The 27837-nt window shown below is 45.1% G+C and overlaps 1 protein-coding gene across 2 annotated transcripts in view; it reads right to left on the reverse strand.

The window, feature by feature from the left end:
- The window catches only part of znf385c (zinc finger protein 385C), a 188273-nt gene that overhangs the window by 15450 nt on the left and 144986 nt on the right, over window positions 1-27837 (reverse strand). For both annotated transcript variants that reach the window (XM_029123137.2, XM_029123138.2), the window contains 3 exons: window positions 17624-17766; window positions 12982-13092; window positions 4216-4441 (listed from right to left, as the gene is read on the reverse strand). In XM_029123137.2, the coding sequence (XP_028978970.2) occupies window positions 4216-4441; window positions 12982-13092; window positions 17624-17766 (480 nt within the window). The remainder of the gene's footprint in view (window positions 1-4215; window positions 4442-12981; window positions 13093-17623; window positions 17767-27837) is intronic.

Below are 27837 nucleotides of genomic sequence, written 5' to 3' on the forward strand. Positions count from 1 at the left end.
AATGAATTACAAATATAAAACAGAAAACAATTGATGTCATTATTATTCACATGCTTTGCTGTGACACACCTGAATGAGTAGTGGTGTAACCAGTTCATTCTATGGAGTCCACCTGTGTGCAATTAAGATGTTTTACATGATTTCAGGTCAAATGCACCTGTCTCTGGGAGCTCCCACAGTTGGGTTGTACAATTCTTAGCAAAAACCACATTGTGGTGATGAAACAACATTCACAGCATTTCTGGAATAAGGTTCTTCGAAAAAAATAAAAATAACCAAGTGTAGGGTATAAAAACAATTCCATTGGAGTGAATATCCCCCAGAGCCCAGTACAGTCCATTATTAAGAAGTGGATTTAATATGGCACAACTGTGAATCCATCTGGAACAGGAGAAAATGGAGTATCCCAGCGACACTGGGACCTAGTCAGCAGGGGTGAGTACTTTAGAGAGGCACTGTATAACTGCTTCTCTACGTTCTAGCTCCTAAAATATTACAAGATAATGGACACATCTTTCACTTTAAACAAAACAAAAACAAATTGCATAATGCTCTGGACTACTTCATACAATATCCTAAACTGAATTTAGTGGAACGACACCAAATTACAATGTTGGTAAGAGAATAATGGAAACACTGTTTTATGAGACCCCGTTTTCCAAAAACACTTGATATCTGAATTGAAGATTTCTGCAGGAAACCACTTATACTATGGACAGAGACAGAACAGTATTCAACAGAGTAAAACCGGTACAGCAGAGTAAAATTCAGGACAGTAGAACAGAGTATAATTCAGAACAGTACATAAGTATATGTACTGTATAAATACAGGATTGCACAGACATATTCTCTACTTTACTGCGCTGTATTATGTTCCGCATTGTTTTAGCAACTGAACAGTATCCAAACTTGTGAAACACACATCTAGTGCAGACATGATTAAATCCAGCCATGGACAGGTTCTCCACGGTAGAGAATGTAGGCGTTATGGCCTGGCTGGCTCTTGCCATGCTGAGTCTGATGACAGACTGAACTAAGTGTTAGTTTGGAGAGTTCTCCCATTACAGGTCAACGTTGTAGAGAGAGACAGAAATGGCTCCATCTGCTGCCTTACAATTTCACATCAGCCCAATCACATAATTCTGCTTATTAAAGAACGTACCTGCTCACAAAATTGCTTTGGAACTGTAAAATGATTCGCAACATAAAAAAACAAGCCACAGCTTATCTAATTTTCCCCTCTTTTTCCATCACTATCTCTCTCTCTCTCTCTCTCTCTCTCGCTTTCATTTCATCTTATCTCTCATTTTCGACTCATCATATCTGTCCGTCCCTGCCGCTGCGTACCCCCCTTTCAGACTTCGCTCTGCGACGACAGAATATTAAAATGAGATTTGATGAGAGAAGGCCTTATCAGACTCTCTTGGCAGCCTTTGTCCAGTTTCTCCTTTCTGAGAGAATCAGCCAGCCAGCCAGCCAGCCAGACAGTCAGTGCAAGGGGATTGTACAGTTTAGTTTCTCTTCCACCTCACACCTCACCCCACCACGACATCTCCCTATCTCTCGACACTAATATTCCCTCTAGCAACAGAAAGGAACCAGTCTGAAATTCATTGCCGGGTGGTAATCCTTGTCAGGCGGGATCGGTGGAGGAGGGTAGACGGGGAAGAACAGACTTGAGGAGGGAAAAGACTATAGCGGATAGATCCTAATGCCCAATCGCTGCAGATGGATAAACAGGGCTTCTCAACTTAGATGGGATCATTCGTGTTAGCTAATTGGGTTTATCCACCGACTTCATTAAAAGAACACTGGTACAAGGACATCTGTTGGTACTACTGCCATTATCACATTACTCCAGTGCATTTCGTTGTACTGTACTTGTGCAATTCAATTACAATAAAGTTGAATCTAATCTACTAGTCCTATACACTGTCTGCCTGTTGAGGTTAGGGCTGATTTTGAGGTTTTACTGTTAACCTACAAAGGGCTGCATGGACTTGGTCCTACTTATCTCTGTGAATTGGACCGGCCCTACATAGGAACACATATGCTATGTCCATAGGACGCAGACCTCCTGTACCTAGAATGTCTCAACATACAGCTGGAGGCGGGCCTTTCTCCCATGTGTCTTCACAGACACATCACTTCAGCAGGATTCAGCAGATTAAGTGTGAATGAAACAATTCTACTTTTTTTCTTTGAACAATTTTTACTCAATTCAAATTTTGATTAATAGGTATTTTTTTAATTAAATCAAGCAGATGAACAGCAAAACACATTTCACAGCCTTTGTTCACAATTACCTAGGGTGCCAGTAATTCTGGAGGGCACTATTTACTGTACAAATTCACCTGTGGATACTACTGCTACATATCATATTTGGCACTCAGAAGAAAGAGCCAGTGCATATAATCATTTGTGTGTAACCAACAGAATGGTTGCGTCCAAAATGGCAAACAATTAGCACCCTATTTTGTACACAACTTTTGAAAAGTGCACTGGATAAAAAATAGGGAGTCATTTAGGGCCACAGCTTATATAAGTGTGCTGCTCATTCCATGACATCATAGAGCTCAAAAGGAAGTCCTCTTACCGGACCAGTGCTATACAGGAAGTCTTCTACAGGGACCAGTGATATACAGGATGTCCTCTACAGGGACCAGTGCTATACAGGATGTCCTCTACAGGGACCAGTGATATACAGGATGTCCTCTTACCGGACCAGTGCTATACAGGAAGTCTTCTACAGGGACCAGTGATATACAGGATGTCCTCTACAGGGACCAGTGCTATACAGGATGTCCTCTACAGGGACCAGTGATATACAGGATGTCCTCTTACCGGACCAGTGCTATACAGGAAGTCTTCTACAGGGACCAGTGATATACAGGATGTCCTCTACAGGGACCAGTGCTATACAGGATGTCCTCTACAGGGACCAGTGCTATACAGAATGTCCTCTACATGGACCAGTGCTACACAGGAAGTCTTCTACAGGGACCAGTGCTATACAGGATGTCCTCCACAGGGACCAGTGCTATACAGGATGTCCTCTACAGGGACCAGTGGTATACAGGATGTCCTCTACAGGGACCAGTGCTATACAGGATGTCCTCTACAGGGACCAGTGCTATACAGGATGTCCACCACAGGGACCAGTGCTATACAGGATGTCCACCACAGGGACCAGTGCTATACAGGAAGTCCTTTGCAGGGACCAGTGATATACAGGATGTCCTCTACAGGGACCAGTGCTAAACAGGAGGTCCTCTACAGGGACCAGTGCTATACAGGAAGTCCTTTAAAGGGACCAGGCCTTTGTCTAGCAGCAGGGTATATAAAGCCCAGAGGTGCAGGGAGGGGAAATTGAGTGAAGTGACCCCACAGAGAGGCTCAAATCCACCCTCAGTCCGTTTATTAACTGAGCAGCACTCGGTTCGATCTGTCCACAATATGAGCCCCAGTTGGGGGTCCTAGGGGAAGATGGAGTTTACGATTGGAAGTTATCTTGTCATACCCTTCATGTCCTGATCACAGTGTCTGTGAGGGATTGGCTCTCCCGGTGTTAGACTTGAACAGCAAACATGACACACTAACGCAGAAGGAGAAGAGGGGAAGGGATGAATGGAGAGAGGAAGACAAGCATCGGGAGGGAGGCGGAGGGAGGTAAAGGGAGAGGGTGGGGAGGAAGAACGAGAAGGATGAGACAGAGGGAAAAATGAGAAATGAGGAGTGGAGAAGAGAGAGTGATGGAGGGGAAGGAATAAGGGGGGAGGGACAGACGGATGGAAGAGGTGGATGGAGGAAGATGGATGGATGGATGTGGAGGATGGATTGATGGAGGGAGATGGATGGATGTGGAGGATGGATGTGGAGGATGGATTGAAGGAGGGAGATGGATGGATGGAGGAGGATGAATAAATGGGCGGTTGGAAGGGAGAATTAATAGACAGTTGGATGGAGGAGTAGGATGAATAGTGGAGGATGCAAAGACAGGGGAAGGTGGATGGATGAGAGTGTAATGAAGGAACAAGAGATGGAATGTGGGCAGATGGAGTGGTGGCAGGACAGACGGCGAGGAGAGCGAGGGATGAGAGAAAGATAAGACAAATTATAAAACCAGCGTAAAATAGGAAAGAAGAATAATGAGAAGTAAACTGTATGATGGAGAGAAGACACATTTCATTTCGACACCTCCGTCGGAGAACTTACGGGCCGTCTCCACCAGGCTTTTCTCTGTGAGCGCGGGGAGGGTCTCCGTGGGGACTGGAACAGCCACCGCCGCCTTAGTCCTCTCTCGGTCCCGTTCTCTGTCTCGATCCCGGTCCCGGCCCACGGACGAGGCCTCCCCAAGCCGACGCTGGCGGTTCTTCTGGGCCTCCATGGCTTTCAGCTTCCGGGCGTGTTTGTGCCCCTTGTAATGTGCCTCGGCCTGGTTCTGGACCGGAAAACACAGCGAGCAGAAACACAGTGGGAGGCTTAGACGAAACACAAAGACGGAGGTCCACGCACATCCCCTAAACAACCCCAAATAAGACTGCTCAGTCAGACTCTACAGGTACAGAGCTTGTTTCCTGTTTGTTTCAACTGACTCGGGCTGTGATCGGTGGTATCTCACTTGGTTATCTTAAGAGGAATGCACTAACTGTGAAGTTTCTCAGAAAAAGCGCCTCAGCTAAATGAGTAAAATGTAAATGTGCGGTATAATGTCTGCAAAAATAAAGATTAAATGTCTGTCTCTACACTTAATACACACATCCATGCATGCATAGACAAACACACACACACACACACACACACACACTCACACACACACCACCATCTCTCCAGCTGCCTGTGTGGTGAGAGTCTGTTCCTACCTGATAAGAGCAGGGCCACAGTTGGAGGCCAGAGGTATAATTGCATGTGTAAGGAACCCATCTCTTCAACCAGACTATTAACTAGGTATGGTGAGACAGCCGCCGCAAATCACATGCACACATGCACAACAACACACTACATGCAGCTACATTGGCAACTCACAAATGCACTAATCACATGACCAGGAGCAGACACACAAACACACAACTCACGCACACATTCTGACACATTCTCCGACACACCCAGAAGCCAAGAACGCAGACGTTCTCGTACATACTCCACTGCTGACATCAAGCCCGCACCCTGTTTCACCTTCACATTGCAATGATCCTCACGACTCAGCTCAATCCACGAGCAAAGCCAGTGATGTTGGAGCAAAAAGAAGTAGCATAAAAATCGATGAAGCGATCTCTCATTAACAGCTAAAGAAGCTTTGATCGGAGCCTCCTTGTCCTGCTGTTTGGGAGTAACACCACCCCTGACTGGCTGGAATTTTTGGCTTACAGAATTATTTCACAAGGACGGCACGAATGTGTTGGGGTCTGTCATGCTTTATAAAGGATTCATAAACATGCCATTACTGTGTGACATAAATACCAGTGTCAAAAGTGACATTAAACTGAACTTTATAATGGGTGGTATGAGCACTGCTTAGTAAAGCCTTTTTAAATCATATTCACCTGAGGCTTCACAAGGTATTTATAATATTTTCAGACAATGCCAGGATAGGTTTTCACTCCTGGGAACACCCATTGTAATGTATAAAACCACAATTGTCATTTTGAAGAAAACAAACCACAGTCCTGTGCAAAAGTGTTACACACCTGAAAGTGTAACTAAAGTCATTCATTTGAATAGTAAGTGTTCATTTGTAAAAATAATAATAATTTGTATTCATGTATTTATATACAGCTCCGTAAAAAACCACTGCACCTTTGTCTTTCCAAAAAAGTTGAAAAGGAAAGGAACAGAAGTGTTCTATGTGCAGTGGTCTCTTAATTTTAACCCGTCTGTGTCTCACTCAAAACCTTCCTTTTCGACTTTTTTGGAAAGGAAAGAAAAAGGTGCAGCGGTCTCTTAATTTTTTCCGGAGCTGTATATTATACATATATATTTATTTTCATTAAATCAATTACTACCCAAACAAATGGCCTTAGTTTGACTTTCAGGTGCCTAAGACCTTTGCACAGGACTGTACATGCTTTGTTTTAGCAATAAGGTCAAAGAGGATGGTAAATGTCCTATCATGGCTCAGGCTGTCCTTAGGCACCAGACATCCATATGCTCATAATACTACATTGACTCCCAATCATAACAGCTCTCAACAACAGGAAAAAAACATCAGGAAAATGCAACATACATTTAAGATCTATTTAATTTCAGATGGACATAAACCGATCAGCCATAACATTATGACCACCTGCCTCATATTGCGTAGGTCCCCTTTTTGCTGCCAAAACAGCCCTGACCCATCGAGGCATTGACTCCACTAGACCTCTGAAGTTGTGCTGTGGTTTCTGGCACCAAGACATTAGCAGCAGATCCTTTAAGTTATTATCCTGCTGAAAGATGCCAATACCATCATGGAATACCGTTGCCATGCAAGTGTGCACATGGTCAATGCTCAGGTAGGTGGTACGTGTCAAGTAACATCCACATGAATGGCAGTACCCAAGGTTTCCCAGCAGAGTATTGCCCAAAGCATCACACAGCCTCTGCCGCCTTGCCTCCTTCCCATAGTGCATCCTGGTGCCATGTGTCCTCCAGGTAAATGACACGCACCTGGCGATCCACATGATGTAAAAGGAAACGTGATTCATAAGACCAGGCCACCTTCTTCCATTACTCCATGGTCCAGTTCTGATGTTCACATGCCCATTGTAGGCGCTTTCGGAAGTGGACAAGGGTCAACATGGGCACCCTGACTGGTCTGTGGCTATGCAGCCCCATTCGCAACAAACTGAAATGTGCTGTGTATTCTGACACTTTTCTAACAGTACCAGCATTAACGTTTTCAGCAATTTGAGTTACAGTAGCTCGTCTGTTGGATCGAACCACACAGGCCAGTGGCCGCCCATGACCCTGTCGCTGGTTCACCACTTTTCCTTCCTTGGACCACTTTTGATAGGTACTGACCACTGCAGACTGGGAACACCCCACAAGGGCTGCAGATTTGGAGATGCTCTGACCCAGTCGTCAAGCCATCACAATTTGACCCTTGTAAAAAAGTCGCTCAGATCCTTACGCTTGCCCATTGTTCTTGCTTCTAACACATCAACTTGGAGGACAGATTGTTCACTTGCTGCCTAATATATCCCACCCACTGACAGGTGCCATGATAACGAGATTATCAGTGTTACTCACTTCACCGGTCAGTGGTGACAATGTTGTGGCTGATCGGTGTAAATGGTCATGTGTGACATTATGTGAGTTGCATGTAAATGAAGGGTCAGCTTCCTCAATATTACTTCAAACCATTTCAGTGACTAATATCTAGCAATTTTTATCTAACACTAGATAGTAAGCAATTGCTGTACAGGACATCATAATTACTTGCAAGAATGCTGGAGCTAGTGAGCTATGTAATCTAATTCAACAGGTATTTAACTATTAGAAACAACTTTGTGTGAAAACAGCATGTTCTGAACCACTGAAACTAGACAGACCAAACCAACTGGGTTTCATATGGTTAGGCTACCCCAACTTCAAAGTCTTAAACATCTGTAAGTAAACAAGCTGGAAAGCAGACCACATTGACTTCTGTAAATACATTTTCTAGTTATTATTTTTATATGAAAAGTGTGAGGAAAACATGGAGATTATTTTTATATTTTTACTGAATCTGGAAAAGACAGGAAAAAGACTAAAATACAAAATGGGTTGTTTTTATGCATTACAGCACAAGCTGGTCATCCTGCAGCTTAGTGTTTTTAGGAACGTTGAGGTTAAGTTGAATATTGGCTATGCACATAACAGAAAAATTGTGGGGTCTTTCTTGAAACATTTTACAGTAATATGATATATTTAAACAATAAGGCAAGAGGGAGTGTAGCGTTATATCGCAGTTAAGAGCTGTTCTTAGGCACTATGCATCTTAGAGTGCCTGGATTCAGTAGTCAACCATAAACTACGAGAATTATCAAACATTTATTGTAACTCTTCCAGTAACTCTTCTGGTAACTTGTTTATAATACCAATAAGGTTCCTCAAGGTTTTGTGGTTAACAGCCACCATACCTCAGCTTAGGGCTATTCATATACATGAAGCAATGCAGAGTGCCTGCTAAGAGCCCAATTGGTCAAATACCTGAAATCCTGAGGTATTTAAAACTAGTTACCACTGATATAAGAGGATTTACAATACGTGATCGATAATTCTTATGGTGTATGGTCTGATTCACATAGTATTTAGCAGAGAATATTTTCCGAAGCAATTTACAATTGTGAGTGCGGACATTACAACATGGTTGTCCAGGGAATGAAGCCCACTAACCAACACTGTATGAGCATGTTATCAGTGCTGCAGCTTGGTAAGTCCACATGGCCCCGCCAAATGCTACAATACATTGTAAAGACTCAATTCAATATGATTTATGAAGCCTTTATGAAGCAGTGGCTTTTGAACGGTAGAAACGGCACAGCTTCATAAAGCCTTCATAAATCAGCGGATGATGTTACATTTTACTTTAGTGTTTATGTCACAACTATATGCCACATTAATGAACCCATTATAAGCTCTTTGAAATTGCTTTTGTAACATATTCATGTATTGCTTCTGAAGAAGCATTTACAAGGTCAACCAAATTTAAAGGGTGAACCTAACAAGCTTTACATGCACCCACAAATTCACACACACACACACACACACACACACACACACACACACTGTAGCTCAATAACGAACAACCTCAACATTAATCATGTCAACTAATGTACTGTGTTTGGCCAGTCTGCATTATTACTGGGTAGAGGGTTGTCAGTTGTTCACTTCACTAAGTTTCCAGTAAGAGTAAGACTATAGCTCAAACAGCAAGACAAATACTAAGCTCATCATTTATCAGTTGAATTCATAAACAAAAGAAGATGCATTGGTGTCTCTTGCCCTGACATTATCTCCTAATAATGACCTCACAACTCTCTTCTCAGTACAGCTCCTCTGTAGAATTCAGAAAATTTCCTCCGATGCCATATAAATGCAAATTAGTCACAAAATAACTCAAGCTCCAAATAAAGCCGAAATGAATTGAACTTGCGGGGAAGGAATGAGAATGAAGAGAAAGACCGGGCTCTCCTTTGAAGGCTCCTATGTTGGAGAGGTGTGGAAGTGACTCCGTTCAATTAGGCGTCTCTCACACACTGAGACCTCCTCACTAGAATGAAAGCAACACACTGATGCCCCATTTGGGTTTGAACCGTCTCCCTGCTGCCTCGGCCTTCACAGTAACCTCACCACACCACGCACACACCACGGCTATATGGAGTTACCATGAACACACACACCACGGCTATATGGAGTTACCATGAACACACACACCACGGCTATATGGAGTAACCATGAACACACACACACCACGGCTATATGGAGTTACCATGAACACACACACACACACCACGGCTATTTGGAGTTACCATGAACACACACACACACACCACGGCTATATGGAGTTACCATGAACACACACACACCACGGCTATATGGAGTTACCATGAACACACACACACCACGGCTATATGGAGTTACCATGAACACACACACCACAGCTATATGGAGTTACCATGAACACACACACCACAGCTATATGGAGTTACCATGAACACACACACCACAGCTATATGGAGTTAACCATGGACACACACACCACGGCTATATGGAGTTACCATGAACACACACACCACGGCTATATGGAGTTAACCATGAACACACACACCACGGCTATATGGAGTTACCATGAACACACACACCACAGCTATATGGAGTTAACCATGCACACACACACCACGGCTATATGGAGTTACCATGCACACACACACCACGGCTATATGGAGTTACCATGAACACACACACACCACGGCTATATGGAGTTACCATGAACACACACACACCACGGCTATATGGAGTTACCATGAACACACACACCACGGCTATATGGAGTTACCATGAAGACTGTGCCAAGTATTAACCGGGACTGCGATGGACCGTTAAACCTATTTCTGCTAAATGTGAATTAACTTAATGGCAGCAATTGGCGAGCGAGTGACTGTATTCATTTTATAATACAGAAGCCGTAATCCATTTTATGGTAATCAACTTTATGATACCAACCATGTTACTGCCATTTACAGTATATTACTGGAATTACTCCTAATATTACCCAGTATGAACTGAGATTTTGGTCCTTTAATGGGCAGTCTTGTTACTAACCAATAATTACTGAAAATGTGGATGCCGTTAATTATGCATTTGTTTTTAAAATAACTGTATTTACAGTGGGATATCTGATATATATATATATATATATCTATTTCAATACAACACTGAAATATTAACGGTAACTTAAGGCATGATTACACACAATTCTGTGAATAATAATTTCTACAGTATACTATAATTACAAGGGATTGTAGAAAGACGGCTGACTGCCTGGCATTTGTACAGAACAAATATTGATTAATAGGTGTTTATATCCTTGGCACTTTGAGAAGCCTGGACAAATATTTGGAAATGATCTGTGATTACAGGGCAAAACAGATGAAATGGACTTAGGTAAATATTCAACCATTAAAGATCTTACCACTGCCACGCTGAGATGTTTCCTGTATTAATGTATCTTAACACATCTTTGTTGTTGGTCAGTTGGATTTACACTCAAAATAACAAGAAATCTAACCTTAATTTCAGGTAAAACCTTTCAAAGCAAAAACTATTTCTTAATCAAGAAACAATGTTCTCAAAACTTGCTAATGAGTCAGACAGTATAAAACAATACCATGCACCCACTAGTCATCAGAAGGTTTTTGTCCCTGAATTATAGTAATTTACTGACAGCAACTGTCCAAAAAACTGAATAGAGTTTATGACAGCGTTTGTAGGATTCTTACAAAAGCTGTTGCATATTACTATGGAGTTCATACAGTATCATACTGTTGATAGATACACTAAGTGACTGATACAATTCTAGATAATCCTAACAGTGTGTGCCTCATAGATATAACTACACAACTAGGCATGAGGGGGTGTAGTATATGGCCAATATATTATGTCTAAAAGCTGTTCATAGACACGTGGAGTTCCAGGACAAACTTTTTTTTGGAGGTATATTGGCAATTTATCTCAAACCCCTGAGATTTCTTTTTGCTATTATAAACTGGTTACCAATGCAGTAAAAAGATTGTCACAGCTGTGGTATACATTCTCATATACCATGGCAACAAGCCAATCAGAATTCAGGTTTCAAACCACCCGTTTTATGACAATAGAACACCATCCCATTTTAATGTAATGCTTTTAATGTAACTGGGTGGACTGGTCACCATTATGACTGTACACAGTGGCTCAAAGCAGGAAGCTAAGGTAAGAAGTGTTCCCATCAGTCTGTACTTTGCATTATTAAATCCCTGTATCAGGGGAGATGGCCATATATACAAGCTCAGCAGCCATCATGATGTAAACATTACTTGGACGGTAACATTTTACCATGTTATCTGACTGATCTGCCTTGTGAGATTACAGCAATGTGACAAATCAGCGATGCTCTCCCTCTGCTTCTGTCAATTCTCCAATCCAACTCTGGTCAGATTACTAGGAGACATGCTGACACTAGGAGACACCACAGCTGTGAAATGGAGAATTAGCATGGAGCACTTAAATGAACAACGCTCACAGAAATGACTGCCTGTTTCGGAATCATTCTGTAAAGAAAACCACAATAGAAGTTGAATACTTATTTTCTTTTAATGATTATTATTGCAGACAGTATGTTCTCTAAGTGTTACTTTTATTTGTACATGAAATTGACCTTTCAAAGTATTTATCTAGCAAACAAAAGCTACTAATGTTAAACATATGGTATATTGCTTTCTTCCATTGTACTATCCAGTAATTTACAGTTTGACAGAGAAATGTGTCTCCTTCCTGTTATAGGCTGTCCCCAACACACTGTCCTCTCTATCCCTCTTAGTCTCCACCCCTCCCCTTCACTGCTTTACTTTCCCTCACAGACTGGTCTCACTGTCTTTTGTTTCTGCTCCTCTTTGAAGATCAACTCAAAAGAGAATCTGTGTGGAACTGTATTGGTGTGTGGAATTGTAGTCGTGTGTGGAATTTTATTGGTGTGTGGAATTGTAGTGGTGTGTGGAATTGTAGTGGTGTGTGGAATTGTATTGGTATGTGGCACTGTATTTGTGTGTAAATTGCATGTGTCTGCATGTGTGTGTGTGTGGGCATATGCAACAGAGAGAGAGATATGGAGAAGGGGAGAATAAAAATTGCATTTGCCCAACTGTTAGATGTCTGTGTGTATCTTAAGACATTCCACTCTATTTTGTGTGTGTGTGTGTGTGTGATTTGGGGGTGGAAGGAATTGGGAGAAATCCAAAGAGGAGCTGAGTATGAGTGCTCCTGCTGGAGCTCCTGATTGTTTCTGCTCAACGCTGATAAACGGAAGCTTCCCCTGCTGTCTAATCCCTCGCACCAAAACAATCTACCGGTACAGTACACACACACACACACACACACACACACACGCACACACACACACGCACACACAGAAATAAATACACATACAAGATCTCAACAAAAAAACGACCTTCCAGTTTTAAGCTCAGGAAACGCCACACAAAGACACACTTGCTCAGACTCCCACAGACGATCCAGCTTTGAGTCATTGACCATGATAAAAACTCAGGTCATGGACAAGTGCCTTATTTTCAAAAAAACATTCAAAATCATAAAAAATAAACACTATTTTTTTTTACTATCAAATTCAACAACCAATGAGTCTGTATCTTAACCATCCTCCTTCTCTTGAACTCGCTCAGTCTTTTCACTCTTGTACCATTAATGCTGCTATGCTGACGCACACACACACAGACACACACACACAACATTACGGTGTCTTACCGTGGAGTTGAAGCGCAGGTGACAGATGTTGCAGGAGATGACCTGTTTCTTTTTAAGTGGCTGAGGGACTCCAAACGTGTGGTTGATAACCGCCTTCTGAACAGGGTCCATCTGTGGAACAGACAGGGGTTAAATCTATCAGTGTGACCTCTGACCTAACACCCTGCTCCCCATGACTGGCTTGTCTGCCGAGCCAAACAGGTTCGATCCAAGTCGGTCACTGAATGGGAGGCCAGATTCTGCCAGAGAGGGTTTGAGAGCCAGTGTGGGTCTTTCGTCAGGTTTAAGGACGTCCCAGAGACATCTTCGCCCTGTGCAGCATGTTGTTTTTCAGACGGGACGTTAAAACGTAATCCTGACTCTGTTCTCATTTAAGATCCCACTGAACGGATCTTAAGAGTAAAAGTACTTTACATCTCATAAGCGTAAAGTACTATAGGTACAGCATTGTATGAACTCACTAATGGACGTGGCTCTGGATAAGAGCTGCTAAAATATAAAAACGTCAATTTAAAAACCACGTTCTAGAACAAATGTACTTAGCTTAAAACAGTATTATGTTTTGCTACAACCCAAAACGTTGGGAACGTTGGGAACGTTGGGAACGTTGGGAACGTTGGGAACGTTTCTGAGGACTCGTGGCGTGTTGAGTCAATCCACTGCCTGGCTTATGTGAGTGATTAAGCCAGGAGAAGAACATAGGTTCCTGCCTACTTAAATGATTAGCCTTCATTAGTCATTTATTTTGTGTAACTATTTCACAGCACAATGTTTATCTGTTGACAATCTGTTATGGAAACCCACCAAAGCAGGCATTATCTGGTACGCAGTGCTCATTCCTCCAACAGTGGCTGGTGTAGCAAAATACATTAGTCTCTGTGCGGCATTTTACTCTTTTTAAATACAAAATATTTTTGTAGAACGTCAATTTGAACAGTTGTGATATCTGTTCATCTTGCCTATTAGATCTCATTGGCATTGAAACTGCTTAAAATTATTTAACACCTATTAATCAATATTTAATACTTTTTTATCCTTCAAAATAAAATACATATTAAACAATAAATTGTAAAAAGATACACACTTCATATTAGCAGAACACAAATAAATAAAACTATATTTACTCAGTAACCTAATATTTGTTAACTGTACTCAAAAGCATTGAGTGATATGAAATTGTATTGATATATGACCTAGTACCACTTTAATGAGTTGATTTCTACTGACCTTTGTAGATGTTTAAATAATCACTACTCCATTAGTTTAATGAGTTATGCAGTTACTTCTTACACCTTAACATTCACAGGTCATTGACATTTCATGCACTCCAATTCACTAGTTTGCTAGGCTGTGTGCAGATCTGTAGGTAAACATAATACAATGTAATCCCATTTCAGATATAACTGTAAGGCAGCAACATGTGAATACCCTGCATGAGGTTTGTACACTGTATGAATAGTCACTGTATGAGTAGTCACTGTATAAGTAGTCACTGTATAAGTAGTCACTGTATAAGTAGTCACGGTATAAGTAGTCGCTGTATGAGAATATGACGCGGGCAAGAAGTTCTATGCTCCTCACAGCTGATCGGGTATGTCTGGCCAGAGCCAGCTAAGGTGACCAGTCTGATTACAATGTCTGGATTACAGGATGACAGCTGATTTCAGTGTCGTCCTGTAAATAAATACAAGAAATACAACATCAAATATTAAAATCATCCTGGGTCCCTCGTCAACCTGGCGTCTGTCCCGCGCTGCCCTCTCTCCTCGTGCCGGGGGGAGGGGGGGGGAGTCCAGCTGTGGGAGGCTGGGTAGGAAAACGAGCCATGCCACTCTGTGACCAGGCAGGCCTGTTCTCGCGTTACCTCGGAACAGGACCTCACAGGGTTGAAGGTGTCAGACCGCCGGCTGGTTGGAGGGCCCAGATACACACAACATTGAACAACAGCTACACTTTCATCTGACCACAACGCTTAGCCGCCTCCTGTGGAAGTGGTGAACGTCCTGTGTGACAGAGTACACGGTTATTTCACCGGGTTGGCTCCGGTTGACGCTCAATATAGTCTATTTCATGTATTTATTTCAGTGGAATTGCAGGAAATCATCTTGACAGCTGATAAAAGTTTCTCTCCATTGCGAACGGTTAGGCATTGAAAAATGTTCCTTCCAGAACTGGGTTTGTTCGGCCAAGAACTGCCAAAGTTATATTAAAATTCCTTATGTACTTCTATTTGCTATTTGTTTTGCTGCCACGAAACAGGCCCACTGATGTATGTAACCAATATACCTTTGAAACTGGAAACTGTGACACATCAAAGGCCACGGTGTGGTGAAGAAAAACAGCCACAAACACGCCCGCCTTGAGAACGTCTGTTCCCTCCAGGGTCACGGTGCGCCCCTCTGTTTCGGCTTCTTGAACATCCTGGTGCACTGCCGCTACCTCGGGAACAAACCCACCTTTCCCCCTTCGGAGTCAAAAGCTGGCCACGGAGACAGAGCCTCTACACTCTGCCCTCTGGCCACCTTGACAAGGCATGCTGCACACAACTATTTGTTTTAGTGAGCTGGGAGAATGTGGCCATTGTTCATCCTCAGCCATGCTGAACGGGCCGGGATAAATGCGCCTATTGTCCGGCCCCCTCCTCCACCTTGTCCGGGGCGCTGAAAGAGGGCCATCTCACGGCAGGCCGCTGCCGAAACGATGATGGAGGTTCACGGGGGAGCTGCAGAAGGGGGGAGAAACTGTGGGCTATTTGGCTTGTGAGACAGGTGCATTCGTCTTCCGCTTGCACGAGCCCCCGAGCAACGTGTGCCTCGGCCCTCACGGGGGCCCAGAGAACCAGAACGTCACCACGGAGACTGGGGCCACGTGCCAAATGGCAGCCTACTCCTCACGTAGTGCACTACATACGGAGTGTGGTCAGTTTGGGAAACTGCTTAGGGGAGGGGAAGTAGAGGTAACCTGGTGAATAATGCTATGTCTGTGTGGTCAAGCTGTGTGTTGTATTAGCTAGGTCACATAGCTGCTAGAGGCTAAATATTGCAGAGGCTTTTATATGCTGCCTGCTACAACCCTTGACAGCTGCCTGCCTCCCCCTAGTTGGTTGTAAGCTAGCAACAATGTAGCACATTAGCAAGCAGTGTGCTGGATTCCCAGTACAGGTTCACAGATCACTTCACAGTGTTGTGTCACAGCGGTTTTGTTGTTGCCTGTTTTTGTTACTCTGTTGAAAAGCAGGTTGCTTGCATCATGTAGTTACTACCTTCTCCTGTTATTACAGCCAATGAGGCTTCTTCGCTAGTCCCCTCTGTGGTTGGTTGACTGAACTTCCACAGGAGTCGGCCTCCCAAATAACAAACACAGAGGACGCCTTTCACTGGGTGAGTCTGTGCACGCTCCCAGACCATCATCTGATACAGGCATGTGCACGCTCCCAGACCCTCATTTGATACAGGGCACGTGCATGCTCCTAGACCATAATCTGACACAGGACACATGCAAGCTCCCAGACCACCATCTGATACAGGACACGTGCACGCTCCCAGACCACCATCTGATACAGGACACATGCCCCAGCCTTCCCAAACATATCACTGTATGTTTTTCTGCTCCCTGCCAGACAGCAGAAAGCAGGAGAGTTTTACCTGGAAGTTGAGTGGGCTTCACACTAGATGGACAAGGAGGCGCACACACACACACACACACACACACACACGCACGAACAGTCCTGAGTGTAAATGTAGGATCAAAGAAACTGAAACAAGCCTGTACATGAAGACGCACACACACGCACGCACACACACACGCACACACACACACACAAGGATCAAAGACTCACACCCTTCCAGACACAAAAGCATCAGAAGCCATGTTCTCACCAGACAGACTGCAGGTTAAAAACTAAGATGTGGGCTTGTCTTTACATGGAGTTGAATCTTCCAGAGTGTTTGGGGGGTACTGTAGCTCTGTGAATGACTGGGAGACAGGTCTGGCTCTGTGAAAGACTAGGAGACAGGTCTGGCTCTGTGAAGGACTGAGAGACAGGTCCGGCTGTGTGAAGGACTGGGAGACAGGCCTAGCTCTGTGAAGGACAGAGACAAGCCTAGCTCTGTGAAGGACTGAACAGCCTTATGAAGGACTGAGAGACAGGTCTATCTCTGTGAAAGCGTGGCAGGATCAGTAGTCAATAAAACAGTAGTATGGTGGGTTAAAATAACATCAGTAGATTCCATGGACAGTGTCTCCGTACTGTCCATCACTGTCACTCATTGGTTCCCTATTTGTCAAGTGAGTAGACTCTTTGACACTGCCCTCACACAGCTGTAGCTAAGGCAGGTTGCCAAGTTAGAACCATACAGTTGATGGACTCCAGCAACCGAAAAATCTTTCATTCTGTTCATGGGTAAATACGTTAACCCAGGTGACATGGTAGAACCTGGTATGGATACTGAAAGATGTCCACTCTCCCTTGCCCATAAGATTCATTATGAACCGATGGAGTGGAATCTGACACTGAGAAACTATTTTAGTAACGTTTTCAAATGATGACCCAAACAATTGATTCAGAACTAATTCTCGTATTTCAGCCTTAGATGTGGAGGTGTTTGTTTCTTTTGAGTTTGTGTGTGCGCGTGTCACTCACATTGTTGAAGTTGGGGAAGAGGCTGAGTGGGGAAGATCCATTGAGCCTGAAGGGCAGGAAGTGCTTGAGGTCGAGCTGGGGCTGTAGGGGTCGTCCGGGGCCAGGCAGGGAGGCCAGGAGGGGGTTGCCCTGGGCAGAGGTGCCTAGACAGGACAGACCAACACAAACACCACTGTCACAGCCACAACAACCAAGACAGACGTTTCGCTCTATTTTGTTGCCTGCCTGTGCACAGCACCCGTGACTCTGGGAGGAGAGGTGTTGTCCTCAGGGGTTGCTGACAGGCTTCATTTGGTTTAACACGAAAAGCACTGAGACGCACACTTTTACCACATTATTCACACCTGGACGGTGAGGCTGTCACACAACTCACAACCCCCACGCAGACTCAGTGTCGGGGCTAATTCTTCAAGGACGCGCTCCTGACTCTCCTGTATGCACACACACAAATCATTTAATTACAGATTCACTGCCAGCGAGAGAGGTGTGCCTTGTCTAAGGCGTGCGAGGTGGGAAGATATGAAATATCGGATTTCAAATGGACCAGGGATGAAGAGATTTCTAATTTTCCGTCTGGCTGCGTTTCAGTGGCTCGATGCTGTGCTAGGTACTTACAGCATCCCTCTGCCAGGATCAATCATTGGTGTCATCCACGGGTCGCTAGACCAACCCTGAGTTTCCCAACACACTGCAACAAGACACAACGCAAAAACACACGCATGTAGAACACACAGCCCTACAACACACACCTCAACAACACCCCCCAATAACACACACCCCATTCAGCACACAACACAACAACACACCCATGTAGAACACACACCCCTACAACACACACCACTACACCACACACCCCTAAAACACCCCCCAATAACACATGCCCCTATAACAAACAACACAACAACACACACATGTAGAACACACACCCCTACAACACACACCCCAACAACACCCCCAAATAAAATACTACACAACAACACACACCCCTACAACACACTTCCCAACAACACACACCCCTAAAACACACTTCCCAATAACACACAATGCAACAAGACACAACGCAACAAGACACACATGTAGAACACACACCCCTACAACACACACCCCTACAACTCCCCTCCATAATACAGAACGCAACAAAACCCTACAACATACAACACACACCCCTAGAACACACAACACAACAACACACACCCCTAGAACACACAACACAACAACACACACACCTACAATACACCCCTCTACAACACACACCCATACAACGCAACAACACACAACGCAACAACACACACACCTACAATACACCCCTCTACAACACACACCCCTACAACGCAACAACACACACCCCTACAAGACAATGCAACAACACAGAACGCAACAATACACAATGCAACAACACAGAACGCAACAATACACAATGCAACAATACACAATGCAACAACACAGAACGCAACAATACACAATGCAACAACACAGAACGCAACAATACACACCTCTACAACACACACCCCTACAACACACAACGCAACAACACACACACCCCTGTAACACACAATGCAACAACACACACACCTACAATACATCCCTCTACAACACACACCCTTACAATGCAACAACACACACCCCTACAAGACACAAGGCAACAACACACACCCCTACAACACACCCAACTACAACACACTGCCTACAACACACCCATGTACACACAGGCCTACAACACACCGCAATAACACACAACACAAGAACACACGCCGCTTCAGCACACACTGTGGATGTTGTAGGTAGACGATATCACGAACAAACCTTTGGAAAAAGCAGTTTGACCTCGTAATAACAATGTTGGAAAACATTGAAATTGCTCCTATAATAACTGTCACCTCTGAAAGCAGGAAGTGTTGGGTTTTTGTGACAGAATGTAATAGAGAGGGGCAGGCCTTGCTGTGTGACATCCATCTGACAGCGCCGCCCCCTCCCCATTCTACAGCCAGAAAGGCACCCTATTCCCAGCATTGTGCACTACTACTGGCCAATGGGAAGCAGCCAAGCTTTGTCGTTGGTTGGTGGAGCTGAGGGGGCAGCGCTGAAGCCCTGGGCATATGTCCACCGTACTGGGCAGAAGCCTCGCTCTGTGTGCCCCTGGCTGGGTTCTGGGGGAGGACAGCCCCGCGCTGTCTGTCTGTCTGTCTCACTCCCACAGAGACGCTGTGGAGGACTGACCCCTCCCCCGAGCCCACTGCCCAGAGGCATTACATACACACACAAGAAATGTACACACGCGAGGCACGGATGATGTGCACACGCACAAACAACCCCCCCCCCCCTCTCCCCCACACACACACACACACAGATCTTTATCTTTAGAAGCAACAGGGCTAGTCTCTCTCTCGGTTTTTCTCTCCCTCTCTGTTTCCCTCTCTGTCTGTCACCCTACATCTCCGTCCCTCCGTCCCTCCATCCCTCCATCCATCCCTCCATCCATCCCTCCCTCCCTCCATCCATCCCTCTCCTAGGCTCCCAGGGCAGCTTATTAAATCAGAGGCTGGCTGTTTGCCTGTTGGGAAGACAACGTCACCCCGAGTCAGGGCTGTAGGAACAGAGGAACGTGAGACAGTCACCCAGGGACATCTGGTTGATCTCTATGTGCTGTTGTAGATCCATAGGTTACATTCCAGCACACACAACCCATGTAAATAACCACCCACATACACACACACACCTCACCAGAACAAATGACTTAATACACTCTTAAAGTGCGTACACGCGCGTGTACGTGCGCGTGTGCGTGCCAGGGAGGAGGCGGGCTCCCGATTCAGCCCTAAAGCCACAGCTAACCTCTTTCTATCACACAGTGTCATTCTCTGCTTATTTAATGTGGTGTATAATGTGTGTATGTTGTCTGTTCAGAGACGTGCCGTGTGCCTGAGCTCTGACGCGTTTCTGCATCAGCGTCGGTCCAGACGACACAATGTCCAGTCCGGTCTATGGAGGAGGTCTCCGCTCACGGTGCTGACCGTCACTCCAACTTCCTCCTCTCGTCATCGAAACAACCCACAGTGGAATAAGCGTATCTGGTTACCCAACCGCTGCCGTTACCACACTTACCCAGCATGCCCAGGCGGTGCACGGACCGTGTCTATAAAACATGATGTGACTACAGTAACAACATCATCTCTACAACGGGGGTTGCGGTTTTCAACACAAGCAACATACACAATTCCACAACTCTTCGTTTTCAGCCCCATCTCCTTCGGCCTTCTAGATTCACGTCACATAACACCACTGGTCCCTCGGGCGACTGACAAACGGACTGCTCACATTTTTCTCCACCCTCCCTAACCCCTGGTGTGGAGACAGGGATGAAGGAGGGAGGTAGTTAGGGGTGGGGGAGGCACAGGGTAAAAGCTGCATGGCTATTTACAGCACTGTGTAATTATATGGGTTGGTTGGTTAGCACAGCAGGCCTGATTCAGAACCGGCTGACTAGCTCCTCCATGCTCTGAGCCTGGTCATTCTCAACTCACTCAGGTTCAACTCTGTATAGAGGAGGTTGGACCCTGTCCAGAGGACATTCTACTCTGTATAGAGGAGGTTCTACTCTGTCCAGAGGAGTTACCACCCTTTACAGAGAAGGTTCTACCCTGTACAAAGAAGGTTCTACCCTGTACACAGAAGGTTCAACACAGTACAGAGGACTTTCTACTCTGTATAGAGGAGGTTCTACTCTGTCCAGAGGATGTTCCACCCTATACAGAGGAGGTTCTATTCTGTCCAGAGGAGGTTCCACTAATACAGGACACTGTCAACATACAGGACCCAAAGGCCTTCCATTCTATTTTGTAAGTCTGAATGCGGCATTTGAACGACCAAACATTCAAGACCTGCATTGGGCTGTAAGAGGAGGAGGATAAATCATTCAGACAGCGATGTGTCTCGTTTATGTCTTTGTCACTGAGATTACTCACTGTGGGGAAAGACATGCACTCCAGATTGATTCCCAAAAGCCATTCCCAAAGGACATTCACAGCCATATTAATACAGAGCACACTCTAACTGAGGTTTAAAATGTTTCAGTGCTATTAACTGCTGAGTAATATAATGTATTCTGTCAGAGAAACATGGTTATATTCAGCTGGGTAAACGGAACAATGTAAGGCAAATGCTTTGTCCATAGACTCCGGTGAGGCGTGGTAAATAATCGTTATTTACTGAGCTGGTTCAGTAGTGCCATAGGAGAATGTGAACGTGTGTTACGTTATGTGTGTGTGTGTGTTTGTGATTGTTTGCGTGTGTGTGAGGTTCCACCTCAGCTACTTCACTGCCCCCACTACCCCCAGTCTGTGTATGAATGTATGTATGTGTGTGTGTGTGTGTGCGTGCGTGTGATTTTTGAGTTCTCTTGAGGTGCTTCTCTAACACAACCACAACATGGCTGATAGAGTTCTTCATTTCATCATGGCATATAAAATGTGCTCCCTAATGGAGAAGGACAGGCCCAGTTCCGGCCACAGCAGTCTATTGCTCATGTCTGGTTCTGTCCATGTCTCTGTCCCTGGTCCTGTTTCTGTCCGTGTCTCTGTCCCTGTCTGTGTCCCTGTCTCTGTCCGTGTCCATATCTCTGTCCCTGTTCCTGTCTCTGTCCCAGTTCTTCTTCCTGTTTCTGTCCCTGTCTCTGTCCGTGTTTCTGTTCCTGTCCATGTCTCTGTCCATGTCTCTGTCCATGTCTCTGTCCCTGTTCCTCTTCCTGTCCTGTCCTGTCCTTGTTTCTGTCCCTGTCTCTGTTCCTGGCTCTGTCTTTGTTTCTGTCCCTGGCTCTCTCCCTGGGTCTCTCCCTAGCTCTCTCTCTGGCTCTCTCCCTGGGTCTCTCCCTAGCTCTCTCTCTGGCTCTCTCCCTGGGTCTCTCCCTAGCTCTCCCTCTGGCTCTCTCCCTGGGTCTCTCCCTAGCTCTCTCTCTCTGGCTCTCTCCCTGGGTCTCTCCCTAGCTCTCTCTCTGGCTCTGTCCATGCCGGAGGGCCCACCAGTAGGCAGTCGTGTCCTGCCTCAGACCATGACCTGACAAGACAGGATGTGACAAGACAGCATCAGCCGAGACTACAATTCCCACGTTATAAATAGAACTAGGCTGCAACTCCTGGATTCCATACTTTAGTGGTTCTCAAACCTCTCAACGGGGACCCCCAGAAGTTCCACAACTGGAATACACTGGATTTAACTTTTCACTGGATTTAACTGTAGGTAGCAGGTAGCCTAGTTGTGAGAGCATTGTTCTGTACCTGAGCAAGGAAGTTAACCCTAACTGCTTCCAGGTTGTTGCTGAAAACAAGATGTACAGGACAACTTGGGATTTTCTGTGGACTCTCATATGCTGATAAAGACATATCCACCGCTCGATGACTCAAAACAAAAATCTGAAACATCTGGTCTGCCTAAGGAGAATTGAGAACCAATTGTGCTTGGAAAGCAACCTTAGAGACAGGGTTAGAAGTTGTCCATCCAGATTCCCCTGTATTTCTATCAAAATAATTTAAGACTTTACCACGTACTGTATTTTACAGTATGTGAAAGTTGCCTTGAGCCCAGACAGGCAGTTTAGAGATGTTCTTATACGTAGATTATAGCCGTAGTGGCAATTAAAATACTGAAAGCCACTAGTGGTCCTCTGCTCCAATTCCTCTGAAGGAGAGAAAGAGGGAGGAATGGACTCTGAGAGAAAGAGTCTTAACTGCCAATTAACTTCCGCTTGATCCCAAGGTTGTGTGAGGACTACCACGGGAAACATTATTGCATGGACTGAGAACATTAAGCACAATCAGCCATAATTAAGGACTCCCTGTCTCACTGACACTCTCTTTATCTACCTCTTTATCCCTTTATCCCTCTCTCCATACCTTTATCCTCCCCTCCCTCTCTCTATCCCCTATTCATCTATCTATCACCATCCCTCTCTCTATCCCTCACTCTATCTATCTGTCTGTCTGTCTGTCAATCTGTCTGTCTATCTATCTGCCTGTCTGTCTGTGTATCTATCTGTCTGTCTGTCTGTCTGTCTATCTATCTATCTGTCTGTCTGTCTGTCTGTCTGTCGGTGTATCTATCTGTCTGTCTATCAGTCTGTCTGTCTGTCTGTGTATCTATCCATCCCTGTCTCTATAGCTCTATCCATACTGCAATAATCTATCTGTTTCTCAATCCTTCTATCATCTTTTGCTATCCCAGTCATATTTCCTCTCTATCCCTCTATCTACAGTATTACCTTCTTTAATGATCTCCCTCTCCCGATCTCTCGCTCTCTCCCTCTCTCTCTCTCTCTCTCTCTCTCTCTCAGTCCCAGAAAAGAAAGATGTGGTACTGACCAGTCCAGCTGGGTCATAAAGACAATGGTATGTGCTGGAGGTGGTGGGTTACTGTCTGAGGAATGGTGCTGCATGGTTAAAAACAACCAATTGATCCTTTTCTTCCATTACCGTCGGACACATGAGGTTGAACCACTGTGAGATGAGGCCAAAATATGTGCCCTGAATGACAGTGCAGTCACCAATCCCTTGAGTTAAACTGAGGCTCTAGCTTCCACCGTTCTGTCATGTTGGATTGAACAGACCGTTCCTGTTCTCCTCCCACATAAAAGAGGCGGTTTGAAAATGATTTGTTCTTCTTTTCTGGGTCACTTGTGGTGTTATTGTTAGTGCAGACAGTTTACATCAGCAACTATATAACTGGGCGGGTCTATCTGTGTGTTAGAATGACTGGGGGAATTTTGTCTATGACTGTGTGTGTTTATCTGTGTGTGTGTGTGGGGGGGGGTATCTGGGGTTGAGTGTATGTGTGTATGCCTGGGGTTATGTGTGTGTGCGTGTGTGTTTGGGTATGGGTGTTGTAAACACTATCACAGTGTGTGTGTGTGTCTGTGGTTGTGTGTGTGTCTGTGTTCATTGGGAGGGGTTTAAAGTCTTATGTGACAGCACTGCAGAGTTTATTTGTGCGGAACTGATCTCTGGGCCATACCTCCCTCTCTCTGAAATGACTGTTTAATCAAGTGTACGCTTGTCCTTTGTCAACATTAAAGTCTCTCTCTCTCTCTCTCTCTCACTACTGTGATCAGAGCCTCTCCCTGTTCTGGGTCAAAACTGTCAGAGACTCAAACACAATAGGCAACTGTTTGTCAACCAATCACATGCTAAATATTTTATAAAATACTTTTTACATCAACAGGTGTCAAGTTCACACAGATACCCAGCCTGGAGTCCCAAAAGGATTGTGGTTTGGAGAAAACAGGAAGAAACCTGGAGTGGAACCAGACTAAAAATGCACGGCCAGTCCACTTCTTCTGGCTGTGTCCTGTTCGCTAACCAAACTAGGTGAGTGCATTATCTTCAGGAAGTGCATTTTTCGAGTATATATCACGTTGAAAATGACTCCCCCTTGTTTGATTCTGTCGCGCTTCGACACAGATTCTTACTCCCGCTTCCTCTCCGTTGGGGGGGGGGGTGACTGAAGCCTCTGTGTGGCCATATTTAACACATGGCTAGGCACAGTTTGACCTGCCGTTGGGAAATGGGAAACAGGGCACACCCCGCGGGGTCGGGGGTGGTCACTGAGAGGATAAGTCACCCCTGTGAATCTGCAGTCCCCCCTACCCGCAGTCCAGGTCAACCTCTCAGGCTCCTGCTGAGGCAAACGCAGGGAATGAAGCAGGGGTCTTGGTCTTGACTGAAGGGGAACGCCGTTCAAACACCCCCGTGAGCGTTAACAAAGCCGTCCTCGGGGCAAAGTGGCGACTGGGAAGAAAACAGATTGACGAGTGGCATGTGCGACACGGTCACGGGTCCTCTTGAGGAACGCCGCAGAGACGAAATGAACAAAGTGTTGCCAACAAAATCAATTCCACTGTCAGCGTGTACAGGCAGATTACCATCTACTGAGGTGCACATGCTCTGCCCAACATACACACAGCACACTGTCCCCTCCCCTTCAGAGAAGCAGATGAGAGGATAAGCACGGGGGGGGGGGGTTTACAGCTATGCCTCGGGCCGATCAGTACCACTCCACGTTCCAGAGTTGCATAAGTAAATGAGCAGAAGCCAATGAATAAAAGATTAAGTGAGACAGCAGTTTAAATAGGATCATTAACAGCCCCTGGCCTGAGACAAATACTGGAGTTATCTGGGAGTCCGATATCACTACTGAGACTACAGAGACTATTTTTGTGTTTGGCTACAAGTCATACAGCATTCTACACCTAACAGGAAAGCGAGAGAGACTGGGAGAGAAAGACAGGGAGAAAGAGAGGGAGAGAAAAAAAAGAGAGAGCGCGAGACAGCGAGAGAGAGAGAGAGAGAGAGTGAGAGAGAGAGAGGTAGTTCAGTTTTGGGCAGTGGTAACAGGACATCATTGAGACATTGCATCTCCTGGGGAGTGCCTGTAATGAGTTCTGTCAGGCGCGCCTCCGCCCATCCCCGACCTGAGGAGAGGAGGCAGGCACACGGCCCATCTGTCGAGCGGAGCTGATAAGCCTGGAGCCATCCAGAAACAAATTGCCCCGCACCCCCCTACGCAGCCCCGCGAGGGAGACGCAGAGCCCCCCGCCAAGGAGAGTCCAGGAGACAGTTATGACTTAAAGCAGGAGGCGGGGGGAGAAAGACAACATACTGTTTCAAGTGCATCCATCTGTGCAGATGGCACTGAGGACCGGCTACAGGTCTACAGAGGCTGCCGTACATGGAAATTCAGCGTGTCCATAAACAGGAAAATACATACCCAGAATAGGAGAGATTATCTATCCCTTTTTTCGTGCTTAAGGGCAAGTGCTTTAAGTAGGCCTACAATTTCCGTCTGTATCTGCTCTCCTTCTTGGGAGATTGGGGCAGGCCTAGCTCCAGTCTGAGTCTGATGCTTATAAGCCAGACGGAGCGGTGCTTCCTGAAGCGCCTCTTGTGCACACACAACTTCAACATCTGTCAGAGCATAGCTTAGCTCCTAGCTTAGCTCGTGACTTATATCATCATTACCTAATCATCATTACCATCACACGCTGGACAGATTATTGGCAGGTCCAAACTAATTACCAAACTACTTGAAATACATTTCACGGAGTCCACATGATGACGGATTATGTTCAGCCCGAGCCCATCAGGAGATACCAGGACGGTAATGTGTTTCCTGTCTCAATGGGCAATACAACCCAGACCCAGGGATTGACAGGAGCTAATTTAAGATTAATTTCCTAAACAGATTGAGTCATTTCTGGAAGTGACATAAACGGCTACGTGTTTTTTTTTTTTAAATGAATAAACATCAGGCTGAGTGGCCAACCAACACGTTGCCGTCATGCCAACTGTGACATCTCATTATAGGCTGATTGGCTACAGTGGGCCAGCTGAGCATCCGTGATTGGAGGATTTAGAGTTGGTGAAGAGGTAGTTTGCTTGCTGAATGTATCTCTATACTGAGAGAGAGGGTCAAACACATACACTCACACAGTGGGATAGACAGTGGGATAGACAGACATAGGGATAGATCATGTTTTATGTTTCCTTGGAATGCCGGGATATTGTGGTGAATTTTGGAAAGGGAAAGCAAAGCAAGTAGACGTACACACACCCACTCACACAGACAGGGAATTACACACGCACACGCAGACACATTCTGGTAGACTTCAGATGGTCCGGGTCAGTCAGGAAAGGAAATGAAAGGATGTTGTCATCAAATGTCATCTCCATGAATATCTGCCCGTTCAAAATTCCACTCCATTTTTGAATTTCACCCCATTTCCAGGCTCTTTGCTTTCCTACTTTCAGTTAACTCTCAGTTTGTATGTCTGAGGTGTATGTCTATGGCCAATAATAATACGTTTTGATGGAAATTTGTACTTTCAAAACTAAAAGGTAATCCTTTGTATTTTATGTTTTAGCTGCAGGTTGAGTTTGTTCCAGCTGTATATGAAGCAGGCTGTCATTAGGATGGGTTTCGATTGGTCTCAGGCTGGGTTTAGACTGGCTTCAGGCTGGTTTTCAAATGGGATTAGGCTGTCTTTAGGCTCAGATTAGGCTCTCTTTAGGATTGGTTTTTGCTGTCTTTAGGATGGGTTTAGACTGGTTTCAGGCTGGGTTTAGATGGGTTTCATGCTGGGTTTCGGGACACCAGGCCTCGTTCTCCTTATGTACAAAACCGATTCCAGAAAAGTTGGGACACTTTACAATTGTGAATAAAAACAGAATGCA

The sequence above is a fragment of the Esox lucius genome, chromosome 11, assembly GCF_011004845.1.
Source record: "Esox lucius isolate fEsoLuc1 chromosome 11, fEsoLuc1.pri, whole genome shotgun sequence".
Classification (NCBI taxonomy): Eukaryota; Metazoa; Chordata; class Actinopteri; order Esociformes; family Esocidae; genus Esox; species Esox lucius.